This window comes from Epargyreus clarus, unplaced genomic scaffold (genome assembly GCF_041222505.1).
Source record: "Epargyreus clarus isolate Ecla_fem2 unplaced genomic scaffold, WU_Ecla_fem_2.2 ptg000018l, whole genome shotgun sequence".
Taxonomy (NCBI): Eukaryota; Metazoa; Arthropoda; class Insecta; order Lepidoptera; family Hesperiidae; genus Epargyreus; species Epargyreus clarus.
The window spans coordinates 10,455,405-10,474,220 of record NW_027332226.1 but is presented as its reverse complement, the minus strand read 5'-3'; the positions used below and the strand labels follow the sequence as shown (position 1 = coordinate 10,474,220).

At 36.3% G+C, this 18,816-nt stretch overlaps 2 protein-coding genes across 2 annotated transcripts; both read left to right on the top strand.

Moving 5' to 3' along the window:
- Positions 1–511: 511 nt before the first annotated feature.
- On the top strand, positions 512–3,998 carry LOC140749801 (uncharacterized). Its single transcript, XM_073082961.1, has 3 exons — positions 512–560; positions 2,901–2,976; positions 3,608–3,998. The coding sequence occupies exons 1-3, from the start codon at positions 555–557 to the stop codon at positions 3,856–3,858; spliced, it is 333 nt and encodes a 110-aa protein (XP_072939062.1). The 5' UTR covers positions 512–554; the 3' UTR covers positions 3,859–3,998.
- A 7,335-nt stretch (positions 3,999–11,333) lies between these two features.
- Positions 11,334–18,695, top strand: LOC140749430 (odorant receptor 82a). The gene is made up of 5 exons (XM_073082464.1): positions 11,334–12,194; positions 13,602–13,701; positions 15,749–15,853; positions 18,135–18,293; positions 18,552–18,695. The coding sequence occupies exons 1-5, from the start codon at positions 11,374–11,376 to the stop codon at positions 18,606–18,608; spliced, it is 1,242 nt and encodes a 413-aa protein (XP_072938565.1). The 5' UTR covers positions 11,334–11,373; the 3' UTR covers positions 18,609–18,695.
- The last annotated feature ends 121 nt before the right edge of the window (positions 18,696–18,816 follow it).

Below are 18,816 nucleotides of genomic sequence, written 5' to 3'. Positions count from 1 at the left end.
CAGCAGCGCCTAACACTGCTGTTATTAGGTAGAAATAGGTGTGATGGTGGTGCCGGCGGAGTCGAACCACAGAGGGTTCTACCATCTTCAAAACTTCGTAGAACCTACTATTTCATGCGCATTTTTTCAAATTACAGAGCCAATTTTGTGACGACCATTTTTTATCACCGTCAAATTTCAGGAGCTCCTCTTTTTTCGACAGTCAATTTTGAATGCGGTCCGCTATTATCTGGTATAGCTACTATGTGTCCCGTGTTGCCGAAAAGTTAGCCAACTACTTGATGCTATTTTGTACATATAGGTACATAAACAGATGTGTTACAAAATTAGGGAATTTTGAAGGTTACGATATCCCCTTGACTTTAATCATCGTTTGCGATCTAAAAAACAGAACAATCGCGATCTTAATGAATCAAGCATGACATATGTTCATAGGCCTTTGTCGAAGTAATGTGGCCTTATTAATTTAATGAAGGCACAAAAACTGACAATGAAGATGCATCTCCTATAAATTGTGACATCTGTTGGAACAGCTTCAGAGACAAACTGGAAACATGTCGGTAAGTTTAACATTTAACTATTTATCTATAAACTAGTTCTATATACATATATTCTATACACATAATTAGAAAAATAAAAAATATTTAATACCGTGGGTACGTTCTAGAAAAGGTTTTTTGTTTTTTAATAATTGTATTAGAAAGGAAAACACCTATATAATCTTTATTGTTTATTGTCTTTTTGTGTCATCCGAAATTATTAGTTTTTATTTGGTCATCATCATCATCGTTATCAGAAAATATTTTTGGAAAATGTTAGATTATGGTAAAATATGGATCACTGGGCCAACACTAGCTTAAAATATTTTAAGGTGGTATAAGCAATTTGACTTGTTAAGTTGTCATTGCCACCCACAGATATCTTTCATCATCTCCAAAATTGCAGAAGTCAGGATTGCATTGACGCATAATCGCGTTTCAGTTGCTGCATCTAACTTCTCCTGGGGCTTTAAAAATAGATGTTCTTCGTTCATTTCATATCCAGATTTTGGATTTTTAATTAGCCTTACACATAGAATTAGTCAACACTAACCTGGTCAACACTTACACTGACCTAACATTTCATCATCCACCCATTATTGTCCCACTGCTGGGCACGGGTCTCCTCTGAGAATTAGAAGGATTAGGCCATAATCCACCGCGCTGGCCAAGTGCGTATTGGTACACTTCAAATATCTTTGAGATTCTTTTATACATCTCTCAGGTATGCAGGTTTCCTCACAATATTTCCTTCCCTGTGATAATTAATTTCTAATACATACAATTTTGAAAAATCAGAGGTGCGTGGCTGGGATTTAAACCTCGGACCCCTCGATCGAGAGGCCGTGTTTCTTAACCACTAGGCTGTCACATGGCTGTCACTGCCACTGACTAACATTTGGCAGATCTCGTTGACTCGATAATTAATAAAATTGTAGACAATTTGATAATTGTAAATTAATTGTATAATTCGCGTCAATTACGCACATAATATTATTAATTTCATGAATAGCATCATAGTCGAACTGATCGAGTCTAACTGATTATGGTTCAGCGTATAATTATGCGTGAACGTGTCTGTACATCATATTTGTCGTAATTAGGTCACATTCTTCTTAATAGGGAAGCAAACATGAATAGGTATAATTATCTGAGGCGTTCGGACTTAGTCCTCACGAGTAGCAACGTATCTGTGGCCGGCCCATACGATTTCCTATTTCTGACACAATCCGCTAGGGGTGCTGATTCGAATTTGTATGGGCAAATACGTAAACAAATACCAAAACAGTCATATTTGTCGAAACGTAAAAACTCCTGGTAAGGGTACAGATAGGAATTTTATCTTATTTAGACATAAATAAGTATAGATATCTCATCGCCATTGAAGGAAGCCACAAATGGCTGAAGCGTACGTAAAATGGCTGACTGTTTTCCCATTACGTCTCCGACTGTCATGGTGTATTTTACGCGGAACATTGCCGACATGTGCAGTTAAGTATTGCACAATAACACGAAATCGAAGAGAAAGTGCGGAGAAATATCGTTTCATTCGTAAATGCTGTAAAAACATTTTTTTTTAATAATTTTCGAACACGAAAATAGATGACAGTGACAATTTCAATTGTCAAAACTGGTTACATTTTCTTGTTAGCAGTGAGTAATCTTTACTCATCTATGTATTTAGGGTTGAATACAGATGTCCATGGGCAGTAGCCACTTACCACCAGGTGGACTGTATGCTCGTTTTCTACTTCAATGAATACATAATTATAGTTACAAACTAAAAACTACGCTAAAATCGCACAAGAAAATTCGTTAATCCTGATGATCCTGAGAAGAATGGGACAAAATTATTAAAATTTCATATCGTCATCGGTTCTTGATAAATATTCAAAATTTAAAATTATTAGGACCGTTAAAAAATCGTGACCGTGGGTAAAATCGAGTTCTAGGATTCCGTTACATACATATATACAGGTCAAGCTAATAAAAGCGTGGTAGGATTAGAGGCAACACACGAGTGCCAGCCTGCGCTTATGACCATGACTGACAGTCGGCGGTAGTCGGCCGTGGTCACCAGCGACCCTAATATTCACCCAAAGTTCAAAAATCGATCGATATCATAAATTTTGCAATTGTTTCACTGATCGCGCTAAACCTCGTCAATAGCTATCAAACAAAAAAAGGATAATCGGTTTAAAAACAAAAGAAAAAGGGTAATAAAAAAAGCTAAGGAATTGTTTTGACTTTAGCTATTTAAACATTACACAATGACATCATTTAACAATTAAATACCTACATTGTTTTGAAAAATAATTGTGTAACATCTTCATATAATATGTATTTTTTATTTTTTGTCAGGTAAAGATCCTGTACCTCTTGGTGTTGGTCGTACTTGCTGCGGGGGTTAAAGGGAGTCGAGAAATTCGTTCCCCAGGTAATCTTGTACTTTAATTAATAATATTTTAAGTTATGAACTCGATTCTACAATTATCTATTTTTAGACTACTGCTCTACCTATTTCTGCCTTAGCAGTAGTGTAATGTTATTTTGGAAGATGCAGCAAAGCAGATACGGTCGTGAAGCATCGTGAAGCAAACTTAGCTCTCAGGAGTAGTTTGCAGTTATAAGACTCCCCAATTTTGGTTAATATATTTGTACTTGGACAGGTACTACTACGCTAGATGAAATGCTGTACAGTTGACCTAAGCGGTTAATACGACAACACGACACACGACAGCTGCATATTTTATTGCATAAAATATAACAACGTTCAACGGTGTTTTTATACGCGCATATCTTAACCATGCACATGCAAGATGTAAAAAGAACTTATTCTTGAAGAATTCATGAAATGTTGACTTAGGCAGTTAAAAAAAATAACAAATATAACCTTTCAAAGTCGATGACAATGCTTTATTTACAAGTAGGTACTCTTGCGTGAAAATAGCCTATAGGTAGTTATCTACTTTCTTTCTCTCAGGTGGGTCGTGTCTCTGAGCCTTATAGCTCGGTTTCATTGTTACACTAAATAAAATATTCTAATTTGGTCATCTTTCTTGTTAAAGGTGGCAATGGATGGCAAGGCAGCGGTGGTAGCGGTTATGGGGGTTTCGGATCAGCCCGTTCTTCGTTTGGTGGCTGGTCGGGATCTGGTTTAGGTCGCTCACAAGGCGGCTGGAATACCCTCGGCAGATCCGGCAATGGAGATTCTAACGGGATTTCAGGCAGATCCTCTGGTTGCAATTCTGGTAACGGCTGGGACAGTTCCAGCCTTGGTTTCCGATCAAACGGCGGTGGTTACGGCGGTGGATGGTAAAAGTCTCAATAAATGATTGATTTAAAGTTTACTTTTGGCTATGTACAATGCTTCTGATTTGTTTAGTTTAATGCGCATTATGTTATATAATAAGAATTATATTGTAATATCCTAACATTAAATAATTTACTAAAGTGAAACTCGTATATTATTAACTTAATACCTAATTCTTAAGAAATAAGAATATATTTAAATCGGAGAGTCCAAGGTCCAAGCCTCACGCACCTCTGATTTTCCAAAGTTATAAGTGTATTACGAATTAATGGTTAATTCATAAAACGGTAAATAACCCGAGAGTTCTTAAATAATCACAAATTGATTATACTAATTCGCACCAGTGGACTATGGATTTAAAAGTTGAAACCCCTAATATTTGAAGAAGAGATGGGCTCTCCAGTGGAACAGTAGTAGGTTGACGACAATTTAAAACATACTACGTTTTTTTATAATATAGAAGGAGCAGACGAGCATTCAGTCCACCTGATGGTAGGTGGCTACTGCCGCCCATGGATATCTATAATCAAACCCAGATAGGATTATATATTCCTACTAAGGTACCTGAGGTAGGTAGGTAAGCTGGAACGCCTCGGAAAAGTATGTCTCCCTGCAAACCAGAACACAGCAGCGTTTAACACTGCTTTTATGAAGCAGAAATAGGTGTGACGGTGGTGCCGCCGGAGTCGAACCACAAGGGGTTCTTCCACCTTGAAACTAACACCTCAGATACAGACGCTTATAATGCAAGATCTCATCAAATTTTAGATACTTTAAATATACTCGTATTTCCACTTTAAATTTGGTACATACATATTACGTACGTATCATCATCATCATCATCATCATCATCATCAATCCATTACTGTCCCACTGCTGGGCACGGATCTTCTCTCAGAATGAGAAGGATTAGGCCATAGTCCACCGCGCTGGCCAAGTGCGTATTGGCAGACTTCACATACCTTTGAGATTTTTTTTTTTTATAAATCTTTCAGGTCTGCAGGTTTCCTCACGATGTTTTCCTTCACCGTTTTAGCAAGTGATAATCAATTTCTAATACGCACATAATTTGAAAAATTAGAGGTGCGTGCCTGGGATTTGAACCTCGGACCCCTCGTTCGAGAGGTCGAGTTTCTTAACCACTAGGCTATCACTGCACTTACGTATGTATATTTATCACAAATTACATTTTAATCTTACTTACCAACTGTTATCAGATACATAATTCCCTTGTTTGTAATTAAATATTTTTATAATTCATACACAGGTAAATTGTTATAACGTAACTAAAAAGTATAATCTTACAAAATTTCAGTTATAAATTGAACCTTAATTATTCTTTGAAATATGAGGCAGCTTTGCCTTTCATAAAAGGGATGTAATTTTCATTTTATTGTTTTCCCTTATAACACGGAAAAGGCAGGTATAATACTGCCGCTAACACCTTCAGTAATGAAAATAGATAGCAGCTTATATTGAAAATTATATATTATGCCTAATAACACAACAAACAATCAATGTGGCAGCTACGATAACAAAAAAACGTGATTACCTTCATTGAGTCATACTTTTTGATATGATTAATGAATAATTTGCCATGTGTAAGTCGAGCTTGCACACCGAGGCTTCTGTGCTACCAAATTTTCATTTGTCAACTAAAAATAAAAAATAGTATTTGTTATCATAGTAGTCATTGAAGTAAATGCTATGTGAAAAATTGAACTGTCTATCTATTACGGTTCCAGAGATTGAGCCCTGTGATAGACGGACAGACGGACGAATTATTATAAAAATATTAGAAACAAAAAACTCGACGACTCAATCAATAGTTTCATCCCCCATTTTATTTATCCTCTTGGGAGAGAATTGATCAAAATCCTTTCTTAGCGGATGCCTACGTCATAACATCTACGTGCATGTCAAATTTCAGCCCGATCCGTCCAGTGGTTTGGGCTGTGCGTTGATAGATGACTATGTCAGTCAGTCACCTTTGAATTATATATATTTAGATGTTACTCCTACAACTTAGTCGAAATCAACGATCTCGTATATAAAAATCCGTCAAGCGGATTGAGGAGCACGAGCGAAAGAATGAGACATAAATAGGTATATACATTCGATACATATCACATCACATGATATTTGTGGATTTATCATGTGATAGGTATCACATTGCATTATCTATACTTATAATAAATCTGTAGAGGGGTCAATTCTGTACATGAAATATATTTCCAAAATTACTATCAGGCGGTGACGAGGGATCGATACTGATGTCAAAAATGCAATCAGTAAAATTTTTGACTGTCTGTCTGTCTGTCTGTATCTGTATTTTAACGAAACTTGGTACAAATATTATTCATATTCCTGAGCTGGTTATAGTATACTTTTCATCACGCTACAATCAATACGTGCAGAGCAGTGAAGGGAAATGTTGGGAAAACGGGAGAAGTTACTCCATTTTTAAGCTTCCGTCGCGTGTGCAACCTTAATGGTTAAAGCTACACAGAAATCATGTATGACGGAAATGTTCTCCTTAAAATTATTTAAAAATTATCCCACGACAACATATGTCTATCTTTTATGGTTGACTCACAATAACACGTATAACTCCCGATACCTTAGCAGTTCGAAGCTTTCTGATTATACTCGTATTTGTCTACTCCTACGTTTATAACACTCAGTCATCCCTAATTAAAAAAGTTAACAGTATTAACTATTCCATAAAAAATAATCATAGAAATCATACCCCTAAGTTATAAGGGTTGTTCACCCTTAACATTTTTTTATTTATATGGCGTTTGCCGGGTCAGCAAGTATAAACTATAAATCGATAATAATTGAATATGAATTATTATCATAAACGCACTAGCGTGACGGGTTCCGTTACATACATCGTTTCACCAATTGTATGTTCCCTCTCATGGCGCGCCTAAAATGTACAACTTACTTAGTAAATGATGTAAAAGATAAAGCGCATGTATATTTTACTTAGGTATCTACGTCACAACATAGCAACCTGTCACGATACGACCCCGTGTCGTATGTAGGTACCTATTTTTCCTGCGTAATGCCGTCAAAGACAAATGTAACATCTTGAATTCACTTTATATTTTTCAATCTTAAAAATTAATAATCTTAAAAAATGTTTCTCCATTTTTTATGCCATTTGATAAACAACTGGTTATAGGTTCCTCCTGCTGTGGGTAATAACCGTCGGGACCGCGGACAAATGCAAAAGAACGTCCAGAGGAACACCGTAGGGTTTTAACTGGTAGGAATCCGGCATATTCTCTCCGTTGCCCCCGCGGCTGAGGGGAACGCATACAGGGTTTCCCCACGTAAAAAGTATTAAAGGTACAGGTCCAACATATTGTATACAAGTTAGAACCTCGTGAATTCTCAATACGTAGGTAGGAATTGAGAATTTTAGTACTTTTTTAGATTAGCAAATCTGCATGCAGTCCACCTGATCTTCCATAGGATTGAAGTACTACCTGAGGTCGGCCACGCATGCGTTGCTTGATGATTAAGATGGAAGGCCTTAAATACTTGTCTCTTTATCACAAGCTTCTAACCAGAACTTAACAACGCTTAATTTCAGTTTATTACAGAAATCAACATATATTATGATTTGCACTTTAGTCTGACCAAAAGAGAATGAAATAAAACATACCTACTGCTATAACACTCAAATGACATTCAAATTATTTATTTGTGTTATCTAATGAAATTTTCCACTGCGCTATCTAATTATATCGAAAGTCGAACCTTACAAGTCAAATCTCTATGGAAGATCTTGTAAACAAGTTGTTAGGTAATCGATTTTGTAAATCAGATTTGCGTTTTACCTCTGGCAATTTTACTTGGTTTAAGTGGAATTGTGCGAATATTAGATAACATACATATGAGGACACTAACTTAGTCTTCAGGAGTAGCTAAATATCTGTGACCAGCTTCAAGTTAAATCTCTGCTCCATAACTATGGAGTTGTTTACTGATATCCATAAGAGTGGGATTGTATCTCTTCTATCTCCTTCAGATTATTATTGGCCATAAACTGGCTAAAAAAAAACAATTGACAAACGAGTTCTACGAAATTTCCATACGTCCAACATTGAGGTTATACAAACGGCAGCGCATGATGCTCGTTTGATCGAACCTTGATACCCCCACGCTTACACCACGCACTATTACTATTGCTGACGCACACTCGTAAACACAATGGATAAAGAAAGTGGGAGGGAGGTGCACTTTGCATGGAGATGGCGTAACGCTTTTTCCTCATGTGACGTTTTCAAGCATCCAACGACTTCCACGAGTTACGAATAGATATCAAAAATCTTTTGATATACCTACTTGACAAAACTTTAACGGGTTTAGATTTTGAAAATAAAGACATAATATGACATAATTATTTTTATTTAAACAGTAGTTACTCCCAAACTCAACTCATTTAAAAGTTTTTTGAAATTTTGTAAAACAAAGTTTTATAATTTAGGAAGTTGTAATGAGACGTGCGTAAATTCGAACTTAGAGTAATTATTTTTGTTTAACAATGTGTATGTAATTAAAGTTGTAATGTTATTGTTGTTTGTCGCAGCTAATTCAATGAGTTATTTTTTTATAATAATGTAAAAAATCGTAATCGTAATAGCAGTGATAGCGTAGAGGCTAAGAAACTCGGCCTTTATATCGAGGGGTCCGAGGTTCAAATCCCAGGCACGCACCTCTGAATTTTCAAAGTTATGTGCGTATTATAAATTAATTATCACTTGCTTAAACTGTGAAGGAAAACATCGTGAGGAAACCTGCATACCTGAGAGATTTATTAAAAAGAAATCTCAAAGATATGTGGAGTCTACCAATACGCACTTGGCCAGCGCGGTGGACTATGTCCTAATCCTTCTCATCATGAGAGGAGACCCGTGCCCAGAAGTGGGTACAGTAATGGGTAATGGGTAATGACAGTAATGGGTTGCTGATGATGATATTACTTACTATGGGCGACAACTAGAAATACTAAAATTAAACATACTAAAAAAAGTACGTTTCCTCATTCAAGATGTAGATATTTTTCGGGGCTTTTCGGTTTATCTATTGAACCGTGAAAGGTGGACTTACTTAGTTGCTGTCATAACAAATATTTAAAATAAAAATAATTAAAAATTGGTGATACGGAACCCTCAATATGAGAGTTCGAATCGCATTTACCAATTGTTATTTATTTATTTTACAATACGAAAAAGTTCAATTATTAAAAAAAATCGTTAAAACATCCAGGCTTTTAGATTTTTGTCTATATTTTTAACTAACTGCAACATTCAAGTTGATAAGTGCCTCAATTATACCAGGGACTTTTTAATATAAAAATAAAGCTGCCTTTCGAAAGCTTTACGACACCAGTACCTACCTACTACAAAATCAGTAGTGAGCTCTACGAAACCTGCGTTCAATATGAAATTCTTTTCCATGGCAAGTATTTTGTATATAATTTTTAATTTTTTGGAAACCCTGGATCTCAATAAATCTGCTGGTCCCGACGGCATCCCGGCTATATTTATCACGCGTTGCGCTGGTCCCTTAACCACACCCATAAGTACTTTGTTTCGTCGATCTCTGGCAGATGGTGTAGTTCACAATATTTGGAAGTGCCTTCATTACTCCAGTATATAAAAAGGTCCCAAAGATGAAGTACAAAATTATCGCCCTATTTCTTATTAAACTCTGCTTATTTGCAAAGTTACTCGAGAAGATTTCTATGGTTAGATGTATGCCTGTCTTCGTAATACGTTTCTCGAGCATCAACATGGCTTCTTAAAAAATAGATCGACTGTATCTAACCTTGCTGTTTGCTCTGATTTTATATCAAGTTACGAGTATATGTCTTCACCTTCGCAAATTGATGTAGTCTACACAGATTATAGCAAGGCTTTTGACAGAATAGACCATAATATTCTTTTACGGAATTCTTTTTCCTAATGGGTATAAGGGGTGATTTGTTTAGGTGGTTCACTTCATACATAAATAACCGAAACCAAACTGTGGTTCTTAACGGGTACAAATCCTCACCTATATTAATACCATCAGGTGTTCCACAAGGATCACTGTTGGGTCCGTTGTTTTTTTTCCGTTGTTGTTTTTTTTTTTTTGACGACCCGCGTGGCGGAGCAGTCACCATACCGGTCTTACGCGCAGGGGGTCCCGGGTTCGATCCCCGGCCAGACAGATATCTGAATGACGAATTTAGATTTATGTTTCTGGGTCTGGGTGTGTGTGTATTTGTCTCTGTGTGTGTCCATGGCACCCACGGCACAGGGAATCCTAGTGTGGGGCTGTGAGTGTAGAAAGCGTTTTTTTTATGCAGATGATATGAAGATCTTGTACCCCATCACTAATTATAAATATATATAAATTACTCTTCGACACCCATATTGATAATATTATTAAAAAAGCTAATAAAGCTCTTGGTTTTATATTAAGGAATTCGATTTTAAAAATGTAAAGACATTCAAAATTCTTTACTGTGCTTTTGTTCGTAGCTATTTGGAGTACTGTTCACAAATTTGGAACCCTCAATATAATGTATATAATTGATAGAATAGAGCGTGTCCAAAAACGTTTCCTCCGCTTCCTGCAGTTTAAAACGAAAAAAATATATATCGACCTATAACTTGCGGTGTATCAAATTCCACATGCTTCCCTTATATGAGCGGCGATCTATTGCGGATTTAGCGTTACTATCTTAAATAGCTAGGGGCATAATTGACTGTCCTGAGCTGTTAAGCAAACATACACTCCGTGTGCCTTTACATAATTTTCGAAAACTACCTCTTCTGTCAGTTCCGCTTGTAAAACGTAAATATCGACGAAACTCACTTTTTCCGCGATCTTGCATATCATTCAACGAAATTGCTCGTACTGTTGACTTAGACCTATTCTATACCAATGATTCTCAACGTAAATCTAAGCTAGCTAATAATTTCTTTACCAACTCAGTTTGATTACACTTCTTTTTTTTAAACTTGTTGTCTTCTGACTTGTTTTTTTCTTTTAAATTATTTAATTTAAGTCCATAAGTGGAAACTCATAAATTGCCATTATTGTACTACGATTTTATGTTATACTCGTACTATGTACTAGCTGTAAGTTTTCCTAAATAAAATAAAATGAAATGCAATGAAATGAAATAGTTTGCTAGCTTGAGTAAAACCATATTGTAGTAGAAAATAATAGGAGGGGATATTACATTTTATTTCAATATCGAGCTTTATTTTTCGATATCACATCACTATCGCTTTTGTCTTTTAAATTATTATAGCCTACAAGTAAGGTTTCATGTGAAATTTCGTAGATTTGTAGGTAATCAGTGCAATTCATTGTTTGCACTACGTCTAGCGTCTAGGTTTTGGTTCACACACTAATAATATGTATTACATATTCATATCAAGCAATGTCAATACTTTTATGTTATAGATTAAAAGAAGGAATCGAAGTATCCAGCCCCCAAAAGAGAAGCCAATGAAACTCTCGTTAAATAAACGAAATGGCAGTTTCGTTTCTATTATCGGTCGATGGATGAACATAGGTATATGGATGGATACTAATAATTACGGCATTCATTGTCTAGTCAATATCAGTATATTTTGCTTTGTGATCACCAATATTTTGCAAGTGATTGCCCTGATTCAAGCAAGAGACGACCAGAAGAAACTGATCGAGTGTTTCAGTGTTCTCTCGTTTTGTGGCATGGGACTCTACAAGCTAATGTCTCTAAAAGGTGGCGAGCAACGCTGGCGATCTCTGTTAGCCAGTGCTTCTAATTTAGAACTCCAACAACTAATACGCGAAGATCCCACGAATGCGGACTACGAATCAGACGGTGAAGAAGATACCACATTTGAGAACCACGTCGGGAAGTACACTCAAAAGTTTATTTCGACCTCAAATGTGCTTTGGAGAATCTATGCATTTACTGGTGTTGTGTATGTACTATCACCTTTCCTTGAATACGCCCTGATGAAGTTCCAAGGAGCCGATATATTGGAGTATCCACACATCTTGCCAGGTTGGACACCGCTGGACGAGTTAAGTTTTATCGGATATGTGATTACGGTACTGGCCGAGGGGATAGCTTCTATCTACGTAGTAGGTGTCCATGTGGCTTTCGATTTATCAGTCATTGGGATGATGATATTCATACAAGGACAATTTTTCCTTCTGCAAAATTACGGCGAACGTATTGGAGGTAGAGGAAAGCAATGTGTCCTATCACGGAAAAAGGATGTAAGAGCACATTACAGGATTTCAAAATGTCATTTCATACATGTTTCGTTAATGAAGTAAGTAAATTGTGCAATAACAACATTACCCTTTTTTACACATGACACCTTTATATTGGTAGTAGCCATATTTTCCGCGCTGTGCTAAAAAAGAAAGGTCATAAATTTCGCGCTATAAAATAAAAGTAAGTAAACGAAATAATTGTTTAAATGTGTTATATACATAGTACACAATTATATGACAACTAAGACTAAGGTCATTCTTAATTATAAATTTTATGTAGCTAAGAAACAATAATTGTTTTTCCTCCAAAATCCGGTATTTGCACTATACCCACAATACAAGCGGAGGTTTTCGTTTTTTCTACATTACAAAAACTATGCGAAGTGATGGTAATGATAATATATGTTGGTGGTCCATTAGGATCTATCACATTATCGATTTTGTTGCGTTTTTATATAATATGTGAGTAGCAGACGAGCACGCAGTCCATCTGATGGCGAGTGGCTAATGCCGCCCATCGGCATCTGTAATCAACTCCAGATAGGATTGGATTCCTACCTGAAGTCGACCACAGATGCGCCCCTACTCCTGAGGATTAAGCTGGAACGCCCAGAGAAAAGTATGTCTCAGAATGTTATTAGGTAGACATAAGTGTAGCGGTGGTGCCACCGGAGTCAAACCACAAAGCGTTCTACCGCCTTTAATGACGTAGACGACGCTACGAATAGCAGTTTTACGCGAACTATAAAAGTTCAAATTGCGGCATAATTGGGTTAAATTATATGAAACAATTCTATACAAAAATATGGCTAAAACAATATATAAAAATATGGTGTAGTAATAACTACAAACAGAAGATGATGCTTGTGTGATAGCTGCCTTATATTGCTAATCGTGAAAACCGCTTTGCCATACAAAAACTATAAACATATAAATGTTGTCATACCGGCAAGGTCAAAAAATACAAACTTGAATTGGTAGTTAGGTCTTAAAATACGTTTCAATTGTACCTAATAAACGTATTTGAAGCAGTGATAGCCTAGTGGTTAAGAAACGTGGCCTCTTGATCGAGAAGTCCGAGGTTCAAATCCCAGGCACGCACCTCTGATTTAACAAAGTTATGTGCGTATTAGAAGTTAATTATCACTTGCTTAAACGGTGAAGGAAAACATCGTGAGGAAACCTACATACCTGAGAATTCTTAAAAAAAAAGGTCTTCAAAGGTATGTGAAGTCTACCAATACGCACTTGGCCAGCGCGGTGGACTATGGCCTAATCCTTCTCATTCTGAGACGTGCCCAGCAGTGGGACAATAATGGGTTGATGATGAACGTATTTGTGCTAAAGTACCTAATAAATGCAACAAATTGTTTAAAACCCTAGATATCTACATAAAACTATAACTTAGCTTGGTTGACAAAAAGGTAAATACATAATTATGTAAATATTTTTTATTTTTCCAGATCATTGGAGCAACTGCGTAGTTTAACCCAAAATATTTTGGGAATCTACTTCATTGTTGCGGCCCTTACATTGTGTTCAGTCGCCGTGCAGTTCAAATCGGTACCTAATATGCTTTTAAAACATTCAAATTCAAATTAAAATCTCATTTATTCAAAACTGATTCAAATAGAAATACTTTTTGAAAGTCAACAAACTACCACCGCTTCGGAAGGTATTTCGCTATGGAGAAGAAGCGGCGCAAGATACTCCATAATTATATACTTACTGAAACAAGTTAATTATTGCTTGCTTTTACTTCAAGGGCAAACATTGCGAGAGAATCTACACGCCTGAGAATTCTTAAAAGGGTTCTCAAAGATATGTGAAGTCTACCAAACCGCACTTTGCCAGCGTAGAATATGGCTCATACACTTCTAACTTTCAGAGGAGACCAATGCCCTACAGGGGACACTAATGTGTTAAGGACGACAACCTTTTTTTTACGAGGGGGAAACCTTCAAAAGGTACTCCATGCCGTGGGAGCGACACGAGGTTATGTGGGATTCTTACCGCACTAAAACTCCCCAGGTGGCCGTCCTCGGCGCTGCGTAGAGGACTCCGGGATCTCCAAAGGAGACCCCGGAGTCCTCTTAGCGCATTGCCCCGTCGGGCTCCGCCCAGGTGAGCTTGATGCTCGCCACACTGTCTAGTGTGTACACACATACAGCCGTCCTTCCCGGTGTCGCTGACGGGCGGTTCGAGCTCCCACTCTTGCCACCTGCAACCCCGGAAGCCCCCTTTTAGTCGCCTCTTACGACAGGCAGGAGATACCGTAGTCCTATTCTACTCCCGGAACTACAGCGACGTAAGGACGACACTCTAGTCATAAATGCAGACAAGTAGGGCCTCATAGTCTTTTGACTTCTATGTAGTAACTACCCTAGAGGTTGTAGAGTCAAAAATAAACGTATATACCTAAATGTAGGTAAAAATTCAAACCACTGCAGAAATGAAAAAAATACAGATGTTTAGCCGTTCCTATAATACCTCTGGGAAATAAACAAGATATTGACACGCATGTTAATCGAAATACACAAATAAATATGTAATTATTACATATATTAAAAAGGTGAATGACTTGTGAAGAAGTAGCCAGAAACCTAGGGGCAATGACCGAAGATTTCGGATTTCTCCAATTCTAATTAAGAAAATAGCAGTAATTCTATCTTCGAACTTCGGGCGAATTAAGGACTTTCTGTTAAAACTAGACACCAGTTGTTAGTAACAAATAGTACTTAAAAATATTTTTTATTTTTGTCATTTTTCCATTCCCCATGTCGACGATGCTAACAAATGAACTAAATCAAAATATTTGAGAAAATATTATGAATAACATTTTTAAGTTAATTTTAATGTTTTTGTAGGATCACTCGTGTGTCTGTCTGCCTGTCCGTACATCATAACCTATTTGTTTTAAATATGTCTACTGAATCGATTCAATTGCAATGTGATCCAAATACGTAAATAACGACGAAGTACGAATTAGGCGAACAGTACCCTTACCATGAGTTTTTACGTTTTGACAAATATGACTGTTTTGGTATTTGTTTTCGTATTTGCACATGCAAATTCCAATCAGCGCCCCTAGCGGATTGTATCACAACTATAGTGTCAGTAACGTACATTAAATGTCTAAATTGACAAAATGGCGCTTTATGTTTTGTCACTATTTTTTGCGAACATGCGAGGCAGACAAAAAGACTTGAGCACTTATTGTTACGTTTACTCAGTCTACTGAAGCAAACGGGACAGATTAATGAATTGAGTAAACGTAACGTAAAATTGTGGGATGTTTTGAAAACTCATGGTAAGGGTACAGGCGCCTAAAGCGTACCGAATGAACTTTGAAAAAAAACGTTGAAATCACTATTTAAAAAAAATATTTTTGTTTTTTTGTAAAAGCTTTATGATACTTAAATATCTAAAGATTTAAGATGAAGGTTTAATTTACATAAAAGATCTTGCCTCTTAGGGGGCACGACTTACGCAACCTTAACCTAAATTTTAAATATAAAGGTCAAATTAAGCAATTTAAAAGACAATGGACGACTATTTACTATTGTAAAAATGTAAAATAATAGTTTGTATTATATTTCCTACATTGCAGGAGGAACTGAGCACACCACAGCTAATGTCACTGCTACAGTACATGTGTGGCACACTAATACAATTATTCCTATTCTGCAATTACGGTGATGCCGTGATTAATGAGGTAAAACGTGAATCAATTAATCAAGTGTCTGTTACAATCATGGATCATACAGGGTTACGGTACCTATGTATTTATGGAGGTAATTAATCAGGTCATTACTGATGGATTTGACCCTATAATGTGTTATTCAAAAAATAGTGTTTTTAAGATAATTGGCTATTAAGATTTATCTTTAAATATTTTTTCATTAAATTTCACAATAACTATTTGAAATTCGAATTTTTCACTAGGTGTTTCCAACTTCAAGGCTTTTAAAAGTAAAAAGTTTTATGAAAGTTATTGTGCCGACTAATTTAAAACATAGGTAATTCTAGCTTTCCAAAAAAGTATAATTATTATTTTTATAAAAAATTGAAATAGTCGAGGTGCAAATGTTTGCCAAGAAAGTTAATATCTGATTAATAAACTCCTTAAATATATGGATCAACTTACCCTGTAACCCTGTATATAAAGGGGAGAGGTGGTTTCGGAGTCCCACCACCAAAACCAAATCAGTATAGAAAAGAAAGCAGTTCAGACTAAACGACTGCACATTTTTAGCCCTCCTCAACTACGCCACTGCTTCTGCTCTATCAACATATACCTATATTGTGCATTCTATATTATCAACATGATCAGAAGAAGATAAAATGTTTGTACATATATACAAACATTTTAGTATAAGTACCTAAGTTCTGCACATGTCAGATAACTGAATAGCGTTCTCGGCTTCCCCGATGTCGGAAGAGACGAGACGGAAAGTACCTAATGTTTACTTGAGAGATTGGCCGACTTAGGTTTAGGTAAAAAGTAATGTGATCTTCTTTATACTGATTTGTGTTGCAGTTTTACGGGACGACATATTCGACCAGGGGGAAGTACTTAAATAAATTAAAATATATATACCTATATATTTATACAAACGTGGGAAAATCTATTTCGATCCGACTCTTCACATATACTATATAATACATATAAATACATAAAACCTATGTATAAGTTAGGTACTTACACAGTTTTTGTTCATTTATATTATGTCCATAGATATATTCCCTACGTCAGTAGGATAATATATCTATGATTATGTCCCCTTCGTACGTCGTACGTCGTACTTCGTACGACGTCGTTACGTACGTATAACGTACGTACGTACTTCGTACGTCACTTCTTGAATAATTAAGTTTTTCGACTTTATAATATCAACGTAAGGATACTAGAGATTACTAATAACTACTTATTTACATTGAGATCCAAAGGCTAGCTTGCATTAAATTTAATTTCAAGTTATTCATACAATAAGCATACAACATCTACTTACCCATACGTAAGGTGATATACTTCTAGAACACAATAAATCCATTATTAATATTGCACATAAAACACGCACTTTTTCACATTATGGCACATTATCCGCACTATTTATTTTAAATCGCAAATCATCGAAGTCTTTGTACTTTTCTAGTCGTACAAACAATATCCTAGAGTTCTAGACCTAGCCTAGTGTTTAGTGTTCAATTCGATGTGTTCATCTATCTTTCCGATGTGCTAAGACGTGCGAAGGTTAACGATGATTAATACGGTTTTTTTTTACCAAAGCGTGGGTAATGTTATGACAAACATTTTGCGTTTTAAAGCAATCACGCCACCCAAAGACGTAAAACTATTTTTGAGTCTTTATTAAAGACTTTTCGACAAAATAATTATAAATGACGTTATTGAAAGAACAATAGAGCGAGGAAATTTTAATGATATTTAGATTGATGCGGTTACAAATTGCCGATAATTGGCCGCTGTGCAAATTCAACGCGTCAGTAGCTACCTATTACAAAATTATTCCTACCTGGAAACTATGGCATAATCAATCTGCATAATACCCTATCTATTTGTGTAGGTCACTTAAATATTAACTAATATATAATATACTTGATATTATAAGAATTAGTTTTGTTTGTAATCGATAAACTCAGAAAATACTGGGCCGACTATATTTCTTACTAGCTGACCCGGCAAACTTTGTACCGCCTCAAAATCTGTTTATCAAATATATTTCATACAAAATATAGCCTATGTTACTCGTGGATAATGTAGCTTTCGAATGGTGAAAGAATTTTTAAAATCCGTCCAGTAGTTTTTGAGCCTGTTCATTACAATAAAAAAAAACAAACAAAGTTTTCCTCTTTATAATATTAGTACAGATTTAGGTACATAGATCAACGGGTTTATCCCTCTTACTCTGAGAGGAGAACGATGCAGCAGTAGGACAGTAAAGTAATGACGACGTGACAAAAACATTGTTTTTCAGAGCTCAATAGGCCTTGGGATCGGTCCTTTTGCATGTGCATGGTGGGGTTTAAGTCCTCACATTCGCCGCGAAATAGCGCTGCTATGTGTGGGCATGACGCGCCGCTGCAGTCTCCTCGCCGGCCCGTTCCACTCACTGGACTTACCAGCTTTTATTCAGGTAAAAACCAAACTAATTTCCATCTGTCAAAGGTCCGTGCATACCGGAGTAACTTCACCATGTCCCGAAGTAATTTATCATATTTCACCAGGCAGATGCCTCACTAAACACTTTGAACCAGCATGCATCGCTTTACGTCGTTACTGTTATAAGGTACCTAGAGCTGCGGCGGTGACGGTACTTGACGTTAAAAAAAATAATAAGTAAAATACTTTAACGCCTTTACAACTTGTAATATATATCTTTTTCGGTTTTCAGATAGTACGCACAGCATATAGTTACTATGCAGTCATACGACAGAAAACAGATGAATGAGCCGTCTACAATAAACATTCCGCACTGCACGTTTGAAACCCAATTTGTTATAGCATAAATAGCAATAGTTTCCACTTTTATGAAGTTTTGTTAGATGACTTATAAATGTTAATATTAGTTTCGAATAAAAATAATATCTTTCTCTCTCATTCTTTCTTCAGCTCGTATCCTAAAGCGTCCAACTAAGCTCAATCTTAGTTTTCTGGTC